The following is a 15,051-nucleotide window of genomic DNA, read 5'->3' as shown; positions in this document are numbered from 1 at the left end:
TGGAATGCACTCCCTCCCTCCTAGGAATTTCGTCACATTTATAGCTGCTATCTTGACTTTTAAAATTCCCCTGCTGAAATGGTATGTAGGAATGACCTTGGGAGACAGGGAAAATGTAACAACCAGCTAAGCTCACAAAAAGAACGTGAGTATGGCAAACAGAAGGATCCTCTCTAGTTTCTTTAGCTGAAAATGCAAAGGGAGATAAATGTACTTTCAATTAATGTAATTTTACAATAAAGTAGAATTAGTGCTTCCTATCTGGACTATCTCACTAGGCTGACATTAATCTTGCAAGTCTGAAAGTCTTCATCTTTACAACCCAAGAAACTAAAAATATTTGCCACACCTACAATCCTTTTGTAGCCTAAGCTGCCTCTTGTTTAATGGTTCCTCTGGATATGGCTTTCCCCTGTATCCCAAGGTCATTCTTACATGTTATTACACCTGCAAATACCCCTGCTGAAAATTCCGTCAACTCCATCTAACCAAAGCTTTCTTAGTTTCCACAGAATCACTCTTTATATACTGATTTTATTCACCCTCTCTTCGCTGACCAAATCACCTCTCTCCAATTGGTCACTTACTTTTGCGTATGTGATGGATGGTGTCATTGAGGGGAGATAGTGGAGCTGAAAGAAGGGAGGACATTCCAAGGAGAGAGGTGAGACAAGAGGCAGCACAATCTGCAGCTGGATAGGAGGCAGAGGAAGAGATTTAAGAGCCACTCCCTAGAATTTCCCAGGATGTATCCATTACAGTGAGAGTAGTTGCGTTTTCTCTGGCAAAATTCTGTTTATATGGTATGAGCAAATAAAGAACTGAAATTTGCTGGATTGTTCTATGTTGTTCTTGGTCTGGACCTGTCAGATTTCCATCCTATTCATTCAGTGCTTCTTTATTCTTGACCCTCCATAGAAGGTGAATAACTTCCCCCAAACCAATTGAGATCATCCTCTTGTGAGTGTTGCTTTGTTCAAAGAGTGAATGTGAAATAGTATTCTGATTGGAATTTTTTGTTCAACAGCATATATCTAAATCCTACTGTATGTGCTAGAGAGTAACTACTAAGAAAAGGTAATGTGTTTGCATCAATGGTGGGAACACCACTGGGCGAATTGGTAGTGGTGGCGGCAGGAGGCTCCACCCACCCACCCGGACATCATCACGGGCACTTTGCGCATGCGCAGAAGCACCACGCGTGAGCTCCCAGTTCCCAGTAGCAAAGGTAAGAGGAACCCACTGCTGGTTTGCATCCTGACTTTGAGCTTCCTAAAAGGAATTGACTGGCATTGTTGAAAACATGATACAGAAGTAGGAAGCTTTTTGGTTTGATCGAGCAGGTCTCTTTTTTACTTTTTTGTATTTTTTTTTCAGAGAACTGAAGGGTGCTCAGCTCCACATGTTTATGTTCTAATTGTTATCCTATAGAATAGCACCACATAGCCAGTCCCAATCAAAGCCTGTGAAGGAGAGGACTAATTAGCTGCAGCCTAAGTGATGCTTCTTCGCTTTCAATGGTTTTCTTTCCAGGGAAGGCACATTTCTGCTAAACAGTCCTGGAAATCATAAAGCCAGACCTCAATGTGACTACTTCTGCATCTGCAGTTTGGCCACAAAAATCAGAAAATGCTTTTAGCAGCTGTTGCTGATTAGGTAGCAGAATCAAAGACAAATCCAGAAGGATCTTGAGAATGTAGAATGGCTGGAGCTGAGTAGTGGATAGAGGCTGTCTAGTGAAAATGATACTGGCCATAAAAATAGTCATTATTCTCCCTCTCCTCTCTCCCACCTTCCCTCCCACCCCCATTGTCTGAGCTTAGCTCCAGCCAGCTTGTCTTCATCCAGCTGATGATCTCATTCAAGGAATGAAAGAAGCACAGTAATAACAACAGCGTTAAATGTATTGTCCCATATAGTCACATGTGTCCTAGACAGGCCGGGTAAAATCATGTTCCAATAAAAGACCCTTTGACCCAGCACCTAGACATGATAGAAGCGGTGTGGCAACTATCCAAAGCAGGAGTCTTGTTCCCCTCTTATCTTTGGATGTCCTCACATCTCAATTGTCTCACCTCTACAAGCCATAGGCGTCCAAACTGAGGAGGGAGCAGGGAAATGCACTTCCTTTACCAGACAGTATTGGGGAGGACTACAGATTTCACATACCCTGATGCCTCTCTTTTGGCATATAGAGCTTGTTTCTCATTATCTGTTTCATCTTCTGTTTCTAATTCTGCAGCTTTGCCATTGCCTGTGTGGATATCTCAATGGATGTGTTTTCTATGCAGACACATGAATGTGCAGGTAACGGGGGAACCTATTGAAAACCTGAGACCAACCATGCCTTCAGGTTTGGAGAAGTGCAGTGCTTCTCCGGACTATTTCCATAACACCAAGCTCCTCTGTTAGGTAAGCCCCTTCCCTCCTTACTAGGGATGTACAGCAACATTCTGGACCGAAAGGAAAAAAAGCTGTTTCAGAGCACATCAAGCATTTGTTTGCAGCTCCTTGAGCCAACTACATTTTTCCTTAAAGAAAAACCGTAGCTACAGAGGGCAGCTGTGAGATACCAGGAAAGGATGCATAAAGGAAAGTTCCATGTGAACACTCCCAAAACACCTTTTGTCTTCAGATCTGAAGTGCTGTAGAGACTTATTTCTTATCCTTGTTGGTGAAAAATTGACCATTTCCCACTATTTTAAGTTTAAGCTGACCTAATGTTCTAAGAAAGAAAGAAATCTCCCACAAATTCTACCAAAAACTCAGGAAAAAATGGATAATTCCAAACTGACTCATATATTTGGACATAGCTGACATATTTTGCATCATCCTACTGTCTAGTCTGGCCCTTACTGCTTCAAGAAACTTTGAATGACGTCCTCCATCACCAAAACTCTATTCACCCTGAATGAAATAAATAATATAAAATAAAAAAATACAAAGCATTTATTGTTACATTAATTAAGTGTATTAAAACATTTAAAAGCTGGAGGGAAGAGATAAGGAAAATAATTGTTACCTTCAGCATCTCCTCATCTCTCTGTGGTGGCAACTTAAAATCTTATTTAGCTGTTCCAATTATTGTTTTCCCTCTCCTCCCAATACAAGTTTATTTTCCCTACAAATCAGGGGTATCAAACTAGATTTCATTGAGGGCTGCATCAGGGTTGTGTTTGACTTAGGGGAGCCAGGGTGGGCATGGATAGCTTGACATCACTCATGGCAGGGGACGCCTATAGTGGCTCTGCCCTCAAAAACCGGCTCCCAAGCTCTGTTTTTGGCTGCAACAGCCTCCTGCAACCCTCTGCCAGTGAAAACGGAGCCTCGGGAAGCCGTACACAGCCCTCGCGAGCTCAATTTTTGGCTGGGATGGCCTCCTGCAATCCACTGCCAGTAAAAATGGAGCTCTGCAGGCCAGATCTAAGCACTCTTGAGTTTGGACACTCCTGCTACAAATGATCTGTCGTCTCTTTGATGATGTGAGAGAGACTGGAATCTACCTAGTTCCTACCAGTTCCTTTAGGGTGAGGCGGACATACCTCCTCCAACCGTCAATCACTGGACATTGCCTTTTATGGGCATTTTGTCTGCTGGTGTAAAGGCTGACTGGCAGTTCAGAAGGAGCTTTGACATTGCATAGGTTCTTTTATATATGTCTTCAGCGGTTTTCCAGAAGAGGATTGGCCAAGGGTTTGAATAAATAGCCCAATACTTTCAAAAGAGTGTTAGAGCTGTGGTCAGAAATAGCTTAATGGGTTAGCAATTCCTGTGTTCTCCACACCAATAATATGTTTTTTAGGCAATTTAAAAGTAGCTGGAACCTTTGTCCGAGAATTTGCCCACAGTCAGTCAAGCCTGCCCTGTGAAAGACAGCATTTGGCTCTTGTTTTTCACCCTGGAAAATGATGTTGTTGGGAGGGATGCAACAGGGGGAATCTATCAATTACTGATATTATGGTGTCCCACATCAAAAATGTAAGAACAACATCACTAAGGCAGAGTAGGATTCAGCCATTAGGGGAGTACAATTTATATTAGTTTTCTGCTGACTTGAAGAAGGCATATTATTACACCTGTAAGGAAGAGATTATTCCAAAGAAAGTATGCTGCCACAGAGAACACTTCCTGCTGGGCTAGGTAACCTATGCCTATAAAATATATTCTTGCTATCCACAGGAGGCCTGCAAGCAAGGTCTATACACAGGAGTAAACTCAGGAGTAAACTCACTCAACTATGCTGCTTTCAGTTTTGGAAGTAGCTTCCTGTAGAGCTGTTTATAGTAGCTATTAAGATTATTAAGGTTATTAAGTATTTCTAGCAGGACTACAGATTCTGTAACAGCTTTGTTCCCAATGCCATCTGTTTGGTAAACTCGCAAGATTTGTTTTCCATGCCATGTACATATATACATCCGAACCAGACTGTGTTGTTTCTCTGTGTCATATAATACAGAGAAAATGCATAATTTTGTATTTATTTATTTATTTATTTATTTATTTATTTATTTATTTATTTATTTATTTATTTATTTATTTAGTCATGTTTATGTAGTGTATATTGGAGATGGTGACCCTTTGAGACCTGTATGCAAACAAATTCATTTTAATGTATACAGATTAGTGTACATTCAAAGTGACAATAAAGTTATTCTATGCTATGTTATGTTATGTTATGTTATGTTATGTTATGTTATGTTATGTTATGTTATGTTATGTTATGTTATGTTATGTTATGTTATGTTATGTTATGCTATGCTATGCTATGCTATTCAACTGGTAACTATCTTAAATCTCTCAGTACCAATAGTTATCTTCCTGCCTATCTCTATGCCTAGGTCAGTCTGTCTGCTTTTGTACATTTGCCTGCCTGCCTGCCTATCATCTACCTATCATCTATCTATCTATCTATCTATCTATCTATCTATCTATCTATCTATCTATCTATCCATCCATCCATGAAAAAAATCCTAGTCCAGCACATTTGATAGGCTGCACATCAGATTGGTTAACAACTGGCCAAAGCACTATTTTTTTAAATGTTATTGATTGATTGAGTTCAAATATTGCCAATTCAAATATTGTGATCTCACAATTTACAAAAACTAAAAAAATCAAAACCAAGAATATTAAACATGAATATAGAAGATCAAAAATGAAAAACCTGCCCAAAAGCAATCTCAAAGATTGTGCCCTTCACCTATGCATCAAGGGCCTTCCAGAGAGCTATGGTAGCCACTGAAACAGCTCGACCTTTTTAGAGGTGAATCTTTTCAATAGATGGTATTTTTTCAGATAAATTGAACCTTTTATATGAAAGTTATTTTACACGTCAAAAGAGCCCTAGTTGTCTTTGGTTATTTTTCATAGTAGCCTAGGTTCGCAAATCATATCAGAATTTTTCATCAGGTAACCTTTGGTATCATGTACAATGGAAAAAGTTAAGCTTAGATATCAGACTGAATTCATACACTGTTTTGAAAAAAACATATCTTAAGATAAACATCGAAGTAAAGGCTCCAATAAATTTTTGTCGTGTTTTATGCAAATTTTTCAAATTACAAAGAGTTTGGATATCTTTTTTTTACAGTAAATCATATTCTCAGTTACAGCTTTTCATGAGCTGTGAAAATGAAGGACTAGCAAAACCATTATTTTATTCATCTTAAATGCTGTTAGTAAATTTTTCATGCAATTTTACTATCCGGACCTCAAACTTAATCTATATGGCTGATCCCTAAATATATATGTAGATGGTATGAAAAAAAATTACGACCCTTTTCCTGTGGACCAGATAGTTTTGGCAGCCATCCCTGTTCATTTAGAAGTTCACTTCTTTGAGATAAAGTTTTTTAAAATCAGCTGTCTATTATTGAAATTCAATTTATTACACATTACTTTTGTCATAGATAGGTGCACATGCTATGTGTGAAAGGATTTAATGAGTTTCTAATAATGAATGGTCGATTTATAACTTTGCTATCTCATGTGATAAGGTAGGATATTTGGTTGCATATGGAAGAAATTCGTCTTGGTTAGCAAGATCTAAAATGCAGTATAGCTAAGTCATAGTAGATGGGTTTCTACGTTAAGGTAGAGCCAAAAACAAATCAATCACTATGGTTGAGTGGAAGGTATTAATCAATTCTCAAGTAAAATTAAGCCTGGGCCCTGAATAACACTGACTCACCATTTACCATACTCTGTAAGCCCACATAAAATTATGCCTCACAATATGGTTTGCAGTCAAGTAATGAATATATCCCTCAATATATTATTCCCTCAATAATATATTGAGGGAAACTGGATTGGAAGATGAGTGTGGTTTTAAAACTGGAGAAACAAACATCAATCATTCTGCATTATGCTGATGACATTACTCGCATAGCTGAAAAGGCAATTGTAATTAAAGCCAAGAAACACAAGGAAAAAATGGGACTAAATATTAAGACGACCAAATTAATGATAACAGGTACAATAACCAGACTCGGAACTGACAATGAAATTGTTTATGCTATCTGATTCCATATCAACTCTGGATAGCTAACAGCATAAAACAAAACAAAAATTATATAATAAAAACAAAGAAAACACATAATGTCAAAAATTCCAGTCAGTAATAACAGATCATAGAGCCCACAAGGGGCTCCACTGGAGAGGGTCCAATGATAGTCTCTTAAGGAGAAGTGAAAACTACATCCTCTCCCAGACTGAAACATTCACCACCATCTGGACCCAACTATCAGTCACTCCTGGGGGAATTTGATCAGTCAGGAGGGACAGGGATCTACTACAAAGGAGAATGAATTCATAGCACCCAGAATCTTGTCCATTTCTTCATGGTTGACAGGTTTGAATTCTTCCCAGATAACTGGGTCACATAAGCTTCAAGCAACTTCAAACTTCAACTGTACAGCTAATTCTAACTCCAGAATGAATCTGAGTGAGTTTCCCCAATAGATGACAACAGAATGGTCCCCATAGAGGCCTTACATATATTTCCACAGTCTCTCCTTACCAAAGGATCAGGGTACACTGAAATGACCACCCACTGACTCTCTCTGGACACAAAAAGAACTGGGAAATAGAAAAAAAATTACTGCCTTTATAGTTGAATAAACTCCTTTCCACACAAATACTACTCAGGAAACAGAAAGGTATGTGAAGTATTTACCTCTGGAGCCTTAACATATAGTCTCTAGTATAAGTATCTCCAGTTAGCCATAATATTGGAAAAATGGCATATGGTAACAACACAAAATCTGTCCTTAGGTATTTGTTCATGATATTTGATGCCAGTATGTTTTAAATATATATAATAATTTGTAAGCTGCCCAGAATTAATTAATTAATCATATTCTTGTTTATAACTTTTAATACAAATTTTAAACAGACACAGAAGATAGAAACTAAAACTAATAAAAAGGAAGGAAGAAAAAATAAATTAAAAAAGCAAAAAGTGCAAGAAAAGAAAAAAATGAAGTAAAATAGAAAGGAAAGAAAAAAAGGTAAGAAGTTCCTTCTGATATTTATTTTATTTATTAAATGTTTATGCTCTCTATGTCACTGATACAGCAACTCTGGGTGGCTATTCTTCACAGCAGTTATAAACTACAAATATATTTTAATCTCTCTTTAAAGTTACATTGTACTACTCTTCTTTCTATAATCTATCCCAGTGGTCCCCAACCCCCGGTCCGCGGACTGGTGCCGGGCCGTGGAGTACCTGGCACCGGGCCGCGCAGCGGCCGGGGGACATGAACGCTGCAGCGCAAAGGCTCCTGGGCCGTGCACAATGGGCCGTGCGCAAAAGCTCCTGGGCCGTGCCCCCACCCCTGCACGCGCTCAGCGGGCCGCGGCGATAAAAAGGTTGGGGACCACTGATCTATCCCGTCTAATCATCAAAACCATAAATCTCAATTTTTTTTTCATTTTTACCCACAAAGTCCATAAGAGCCTTCCAGTCATCAATAAATGTAAATGTTTTTTCTCTAATCAAAGAAGCCAATTTATCTGTTTCGGTAACATTTGTCAACTTTACCACCATTCCTCCATAGGGGGTAGTCTCAAATCTTTCCATCTGTGGGCATAAGTAATCTCATCACAGTAATCATATATTGTACATCATCATCATCATCATCATCATCATCATCATCATCATCATCAATCATCATCATCATCATCATCATCTGCCCCTTGTGCATGCCTATGGTATTTAGTCTCCCTGATACTAATCATAAATGAGGAATGTGAAAGAAGCATAAATAATAAAAACAATCACAGTTGGTAAAAAACTGTTCCCACAGCGGAATTCACGAAGTAGTTATCTAACAAAACTAGTTCTAAAAATGTTTGTACAAAAATATTTATGTGCTGATTTCCAATAAGAATTAAAACAAAAAGACCTTTCAGGCATATGTATTTTTTAATAAACATGTTTTTCAAGGAAACATTGGTCAATTTTTTTCTTAATGAAAATGCTGTTTATCAAAATTACAATGTATTGTCTAACTCAATACATATATTAAAAAAATCTGTACCTGCTGTTAACATTTTTTTTCAGGTTGAAATAATATAACACTCCCTGTAATTTGGGATCTAAACAAACTTGCTTTCCATTGTTACTATTCTCTTTTAAAAAGGATCAGCTAGCAAAAAGTAAAATAAGCATAAATTAAAACCTTTTAAAGAAACATTTTTAGGAGCAGATCTGTAGAACCACTACTGAGGTGAGACTGCAAAGGAAAGGACAGATTCTCCCTATAATAAAAACGACAATAGTTACATGGAAGCTAATAAAATTTTACACATAAAGTAAGAGCTGGAGTTAATTGCTCAAGTTACCCTTGAAATTTAAACAATTTTATTAAAAAAAATGGGTCAGGCCTGCATTATTTCACATTTATGGTAATGGAATAAGGTGGCTGAATATTCCTTCATGCAGACAAAATCCTTCCTCATAGAAAATTAAAGCCACTACATAAAGAGCAAGGAATTATTTTTTTCTGACATTCTTATATGCCGAGAAATTTTATACAGTCCAGGTACAAGTTTACCATAGAGAATTTCAGATAAAGATTTTTTCTAATATGACTTTTCACATTAATAAGAATGAAAAATTGTGGAAGGGGAAAATGGTTAGAGCTATCATAACCAAACTGTCAACTACAAATGGAGATACAAAGTTCCATAATACTCACTTAAACATTCAAATACATTTTTGTTACTTTTTAAAGTTAAATTTGAAATATACAACTATGGAAATAGGAGTTTAAAAAAATCCTAGAAATCAAGTTCACTCTTGATCAAATGTTGTAGGTTAAAGCTTGACTGGATCATTTTGATTAGTGGGATTTAATCATTTCATTTGCTTGAGGAATGATAATTTGTTTCAGGCACTTATTAAACCATATACATGTTTCCCAAATGCCTATGAAAGTATTCTATCTTTTAGTAAGTTTCATGGAAGCCAAAGGCTGGATGTTAAGAAATAAATGACTTTCACAAGCATTGTAAAAACCATTAAAAACAGCTATAGCTAAGTTGATAGCCTTTGCACCCTAGATGATTACAGTCATTCATACAACTAGATTTTTTTTTTGCTTTTTTTGTCAATAGCCAACATGCCCTTTTAGCTGGTTTGAATGAAGAGACTAACTTGCTCCTCCTTTTTATACTATATTCTCATTAATGTCGAGATTGTAGCCCTTAGTATGAAAAATGTCTACAAATTGCTCACAATACACGAATCAACTCTAAAGTTATTCTGGCCCGTGGAAGATCAATTTCACGCACTCTCACTTCAACTTTTTCTCCTGGACCAAGACCGAGACTTCTTCTTTGCTTTGCTTTTGAAAGCTTGTCTTCTGTTATGCTACGAATTGGAATTAATCCTGCTTTACCAACTCCAATGTCAACAAAAACTCCAAAGAGAGTAGCATTTTCAACTCTTCCTGTGAGAATAGTTCCAACTCTTAAATCTTCAGGACAAACAATGCTTTTTTTGAAATCCGGTTGATCAAAATCTGTATGAAAGGAAAAGCCAAAATAAAAACATAAAGATGATTTTAAAATAAAACTTTAGAAAGAGAACTTTCTAAATTCTAGGCAATCTACAGATGATCTCAGTTTTATTTTTCAGACCCACAATTTCCATTTGTTTGACTTCTCACAAATAAAAAGCACCCTGAACTGATGGTTAAAATGCTTTGTTCGATGAAACATAACCATTAGTTTCTAATGTACAGTAGCTGGGTAGATTCTGAGGCATAATTTTATTTCATGCTAGATGGTACTAAGACTATGAGAATGTAAGTAGTAAATCAGATTGGCATTGTGTCAACAAAGTGACCAAGTGTATTTTTATGAGAAGTATGAGTCTGCCCACTATGGTCCCAAGTTGCAACAGCTGAAAAAGCCTTGCTTAATGACCCCACTCCCTGCTTTCCTTGATGCAGCCATTAAATGAACTTGAGGGTTGTTAAATGAAGTACAGGGGCCTCCAGGCTGGGGAGCAATCCACTGTATAATTAAAAATTCTGCTGTATAACCATATATTGCTACCATCTATTACTTCTATTATTTCTTTTCACTGGTGCTGGCAGCTCAAAAATAATGTCATCTAACCATCTTTTCAAATATAAACTGGTGTGTTTTTTATTTGCATCACAAATCACAGTTTATGGCCGGTTCTGAAAGAGTTGTTAGTCATGGTCAATTGAACTATATTATCTGTTAGTAATGATCTGAAATTTATTGGGATTAATTTCACTTTATAAAAGGGACGGGAGGCATAAAAAATAATAAATAAAACCCACAATAGACTTGACATAACACTTTCCCACCCCCAGATTAATTTAATCCCAGCCCTATTGGAAGCCATTAAATATTTATTTTCTCCCTCAGGTACTGGATCTGAGAGCGCTATGAATAAGATCCATAAATTCTAACAGGTAGCTTTTACAGATTTCTCTGAGGTGTTTTTATGTTCATTGATGGTTGTGGAGAAGAGATGAAATACAGTTATAATTGCACAATTAGACTAATTCTCTATCCTGCATCATCCAGATATATTAGATTATAATTCTCACCATCTCCAAACCAACACCATCAATTGTTATATTAGGCTGGTGAAATACGTGTGTGTGTGTGTGTGTGTGTGTGTGTGTGTGTTGTAATGTGATATATCTAGAAGTCACCAGGGTTGGTGGACTGGCTCATAAATTAGCATGACAAATACAAACTAGAGTGAAACTAAGATATATATCCTCTGGCTTCTCTGCTGTGAGTTCAAAAACTTTTGCTTCCACGATTCATTAACAATGTCATTTGAACTACAGTTAATATGAAATATAGATTGTTTAAACAAGTCAGTTTTATAACCTACAGATTGATGTTCACTGGTTTCAAACAATAGTTGAATGATACAGCAATGGGTTCTAAAAAATGAAAGAAAAACTTCCATACTCCTTGATGCTGTGCTAGAAAAACAGGGCATTGAAATATGAGCTTTAATCCTCTTGTGACCTCCCCCATTCTGAAATGGTGCCTGCTTTATTTTCTATCACTGTTTTTAAAAAATACATTTAGTTAGCCAGCACCTATTCAATCCCAGAGTTGTTTTTATTTTAATTGTTGAGTTCCTATGAAGCTCCAGTCTGATGCAATCTATTTGCATGACTTCCTATGGCAACTGTTACTGCCATAATCTATGTTGCAGTTGAGTGCAATACTGCAAAAACCTGTTCCGAGAATACAGCTGCTCCTAATTTCAGTGCAATTTAATTAAAGATATGGTCCATTTCACTGCATCCTATTGTCAATGTTAATCTGATCCTGAAAGCTCTTTGAGTCTATTAAAAGCAGTCAACACTTCACTAGGGATGTTTGAGGAATTTGGATATGAACTGACCTGAAAGAATGTGTGAGAACCACTGGCTTCCACACTTACTAAACATTTCAGTAGTTAAATGATAGTGTACCAAAACATGTTTTAAGCTTTATATCATGTAATATATGATAAGTTAATGTTTTAGATGAGGTATTTTAGAAATATATACTTAAAGGTCATTTCTTTAAATGGAAAATTGTTAAAAAAATACTGTAAGTCCCTAATTATTGCAGAAAAAGAAGAAAATAAGTTTATGGGTAGTAAGTTGTAATATGAGCTGCAAATGAATGGATTTAACTATTATCAGTCGGATAATTGCAATGCATAGTACAGGAGTTTGCCTTTGAAAACAGTATGGAAACTTCAATGAATTCAAAGTAGAGCATCAAGATTGCTCTCTGGGACTGGCTGATTGAACAGATTATGCCTGTTTTTTCCCATCTATGTTGGTTGCCAGTCTGTCTCGAGATGCAATTCAAAGGAGCCATAGCGGCACAGTGGTTAGAATGCAGTATTGCAGGCTAACTCTGCCTGCAGCCAGGAGTTTGATCCTGACTGGCTCAAGGTTGACTCAGTTTTCCATCCTTCCAAAGTCAGTAAAACGGGCACCTAGATGGTTAGGGGCAATATGCTGACATTTGTAAATCGCTCAGAGAGTGCTGCAAACCACTATGGACTAGTATAAACATCTAAGTGCTATTGCTAAAGTTTTGGCTTTTAAAGCCTTACACTTAGGACCAGATTACCTTAAGTAATATCTTTTCCATATGTAGCCATTGGGGTTTTAAGTTTATCTAATGATGTTCTTCACTAAAAGTCCTTTCACTAAAGTAAGTGACACTGATCCTTTACAAGGAGGAGAACTTTTTCTGTGCCATCCCATTTATGGAATTCCCTCCCTAACTTATACTATATTAAATATATTTCCCTAGAGAAGCTCAACTGGCAAGGGCATGAGGATCTTTTTGATGACATATGAAAACATTTCCTATTTCCCCAAGCTTTTAAAATGGCTTTTACTTCATATTGTTTTAGTTTCTAAATGATTAGTGTGCTGCTGCCTACTTTATATGGCATTTGTATTTTGTATTTTTAGTCGATTGTATCATATATGTTTTTACTCAGAGCATATTTTTAGTGTGTTTTATTGTAAACTTTCCAGAGAACTTTAGCCATCGAATATACTTAAAAAAATAATATAAATATTTAAAAAATCAATAATGTATGCTGCATCAACTGTATGTTGGACAGGGAAGCTACAGGATTCCAATAAATAAATAAATACTGTATATCCTAGCAACCTGTTGGTAAAAGCCATATAAATCACTTCTGACCAGCCTCACTGCATTTTCTGAAATACATTTCACCATTCTTTTTACTGTTTTACCATTATAAAAGTTTCTGTGACTTTAGAAAAAATTAGTATAATGCCAGTTTAAACAAATAAACATGGTTTGCAACAAACATCTAAGCCTAAAATATGTTCTCTGGTTCATCTACGCTTCAGGATCCCCACAAAACACAATGCTAGATTTATTTTTTCCACAGTATTCAGGCAGGAATAATGGAAAAGATTTACAATTCATTTTCAAAGTCAGGTGAAACAGTAGAGCAAACACAGATAGTCAGGGATCACTAACTTAACCAGGACCATACTTCTATGGTTTTGAAGTATCATGATTTAGAATAGGGAAAAAATTTCTTAAAGATAAAACTAATTTTTATTACCTACCTCACAAAGCAGTCCAATATTTTTCTGCTCCCAGAGAGCTTAAAGAAAATGTACATAACTGTCCAACTAAAATGTCACTAAAATGATAAACAAAAAGTGGCATATCAAAGGCAAAAGAATATCTTCAAACCTCTTACCTTTCCGAATGTCAAAACTTTCTGGCTGAGTCAATCCATCAATTATTATTTGCAGTGTTTGTTCCGTTGTATTCAATTTTTTCGTAATTCCATCTATCCCTTCCTTTTCAATTATTGAATTCACTTTCTGCTGCATTTTTGACTTTCCTATATTGCAGTGACTTTCTCCAACAAGTGTTAAAAACCTTATGTATAAAATAGAAGCAGGATGAAAGTAGAAAATATTATTAATTTTGAATTATTAGCCCACAGTACGTGGAAGAAAAGCTTAAATAGACAGCACAAATATTTTTTTTCTCTCTCTCTCTCTTCATCTGCATCTCATCCTTTAGATAATAACAGGTTTTAGCTGGAATAACTTTTGATGCATATACATACATACATACATACATACTATAAATACTATAAAATCAACCTACTTAAAATTAACCTTTTAAAAAGGGAGAGGGAATATGATGAGAGGGGAGCAGGATGGAATCTGTTGTTGATCAAGCCCCCCCCCCCCACCCAACATAAAGCCCTTCTTTATCCCAAGACAAATGGCAGAGCCAGGTATTTAAACTCTTACAGAAGATCAGGAGGTTGGAGCTGTGCTCACCTCGGGAGGGGGGTTTAAGATGTTCTAGAGGGCTCTCACAATGGCCGAGAAGGCTCTTCTCCTGGACCTCCCCCTCAGCTGGAATATCCTGGCCGACAGGGCCCGCAGTATGCCTCCTCTGCCAGCATGGATGAGATGGGCCAATAAATCCTATAGATTCAATGGATTTCATTCCAAGGCATGCCTAGAATCTTTAGTCCTCCTCAGTTGTAAAATTAGGCAATAGTCTTCTCCCATTAATAAGACCATGCTAACGTACCCTCTGCCACTGCCCTACACTGCAGAGGATAAGTGCAATGGAGGCAGAAAAGGGCTAAAGCTTTACTACTGTGTTGCTTCTGCCTTGCTGAGGGGGATGTTAAGAGTCCATATGGCTCTGTATCAAAGGATTCCACTCCACATATTTCTAAAGGTTTCACTCTCAGTGAGGAAGAAGGAAGAATAGGTGGCTCCTCTTGCTCTGATTTTTTATTATTACATTTCTATGCTGCCCATCTCATTGTTACATACTACCCTTATATTTTTACTTTTATGGCTCCAACTCTGGTGCATTCCCTAGCGTTTGTCTCTGGCAAATGTTAAGCAACCTTCCCAATGCAAAATGAATTATTTGGGAAAAGTTTAGGGACACCTTTGTGCGTGGATTTCAGCAAAGAATGACAAGCAACTACTCCCCTTTCAAAGTCACATTGTG

General features: G+C 36.9%; 1 protein-coding gene across 1 annotated transcript in view; it reads right to left on the bottom strand.

The window, feature by feature from the left end:
• Window positions 1-9,629: 9,629 nt before the first annotated feature.
• The window catches only part of SRBD1 (S1 RNA binding domain 1), a 147,818-nt gene continuing 142,396 nt past the window's right edge, over window positions 9,630-15,051 (bottom strand). Inside the window, exons 20-21 of the mRNA XM_070948314.1 lie at window positions 13,760-13,944; window positions 9,630-10,025 (exon numbers count right to left, since the gene is read on the bottom strand). Coding sequence (XP_070804415.1) covers window positions 9,736-10,025; window positions 13,760-13,944 — 475 coding nt within the window. The 3' untranslated portion in view covers window positions 9,630-9,735. The remainder of the gene's footprint in view (window positions 10,026-13,759; window positions 13,945-15,051) is intronic.

Source organism: Pituophis catenifer, unplaced genomic scaffold (assembly GCF_029215685.1).
Source record: "Pituophis catenifer annectens isolate HBS135680 unplaced genomic scaffold, rPitCat1.0.hap2 SCAF_1, whole genome shotgun sequence".
Taxonomy (NCBI): Eukaryota; Metazoa; Chordata; class Lepidosauria; order Squamata; family Colubridae; genus Pituophis; species Pituophis catenifer.
This window is presented reverse-complemented; position numbering and strand designations above follow the sequence as displayed.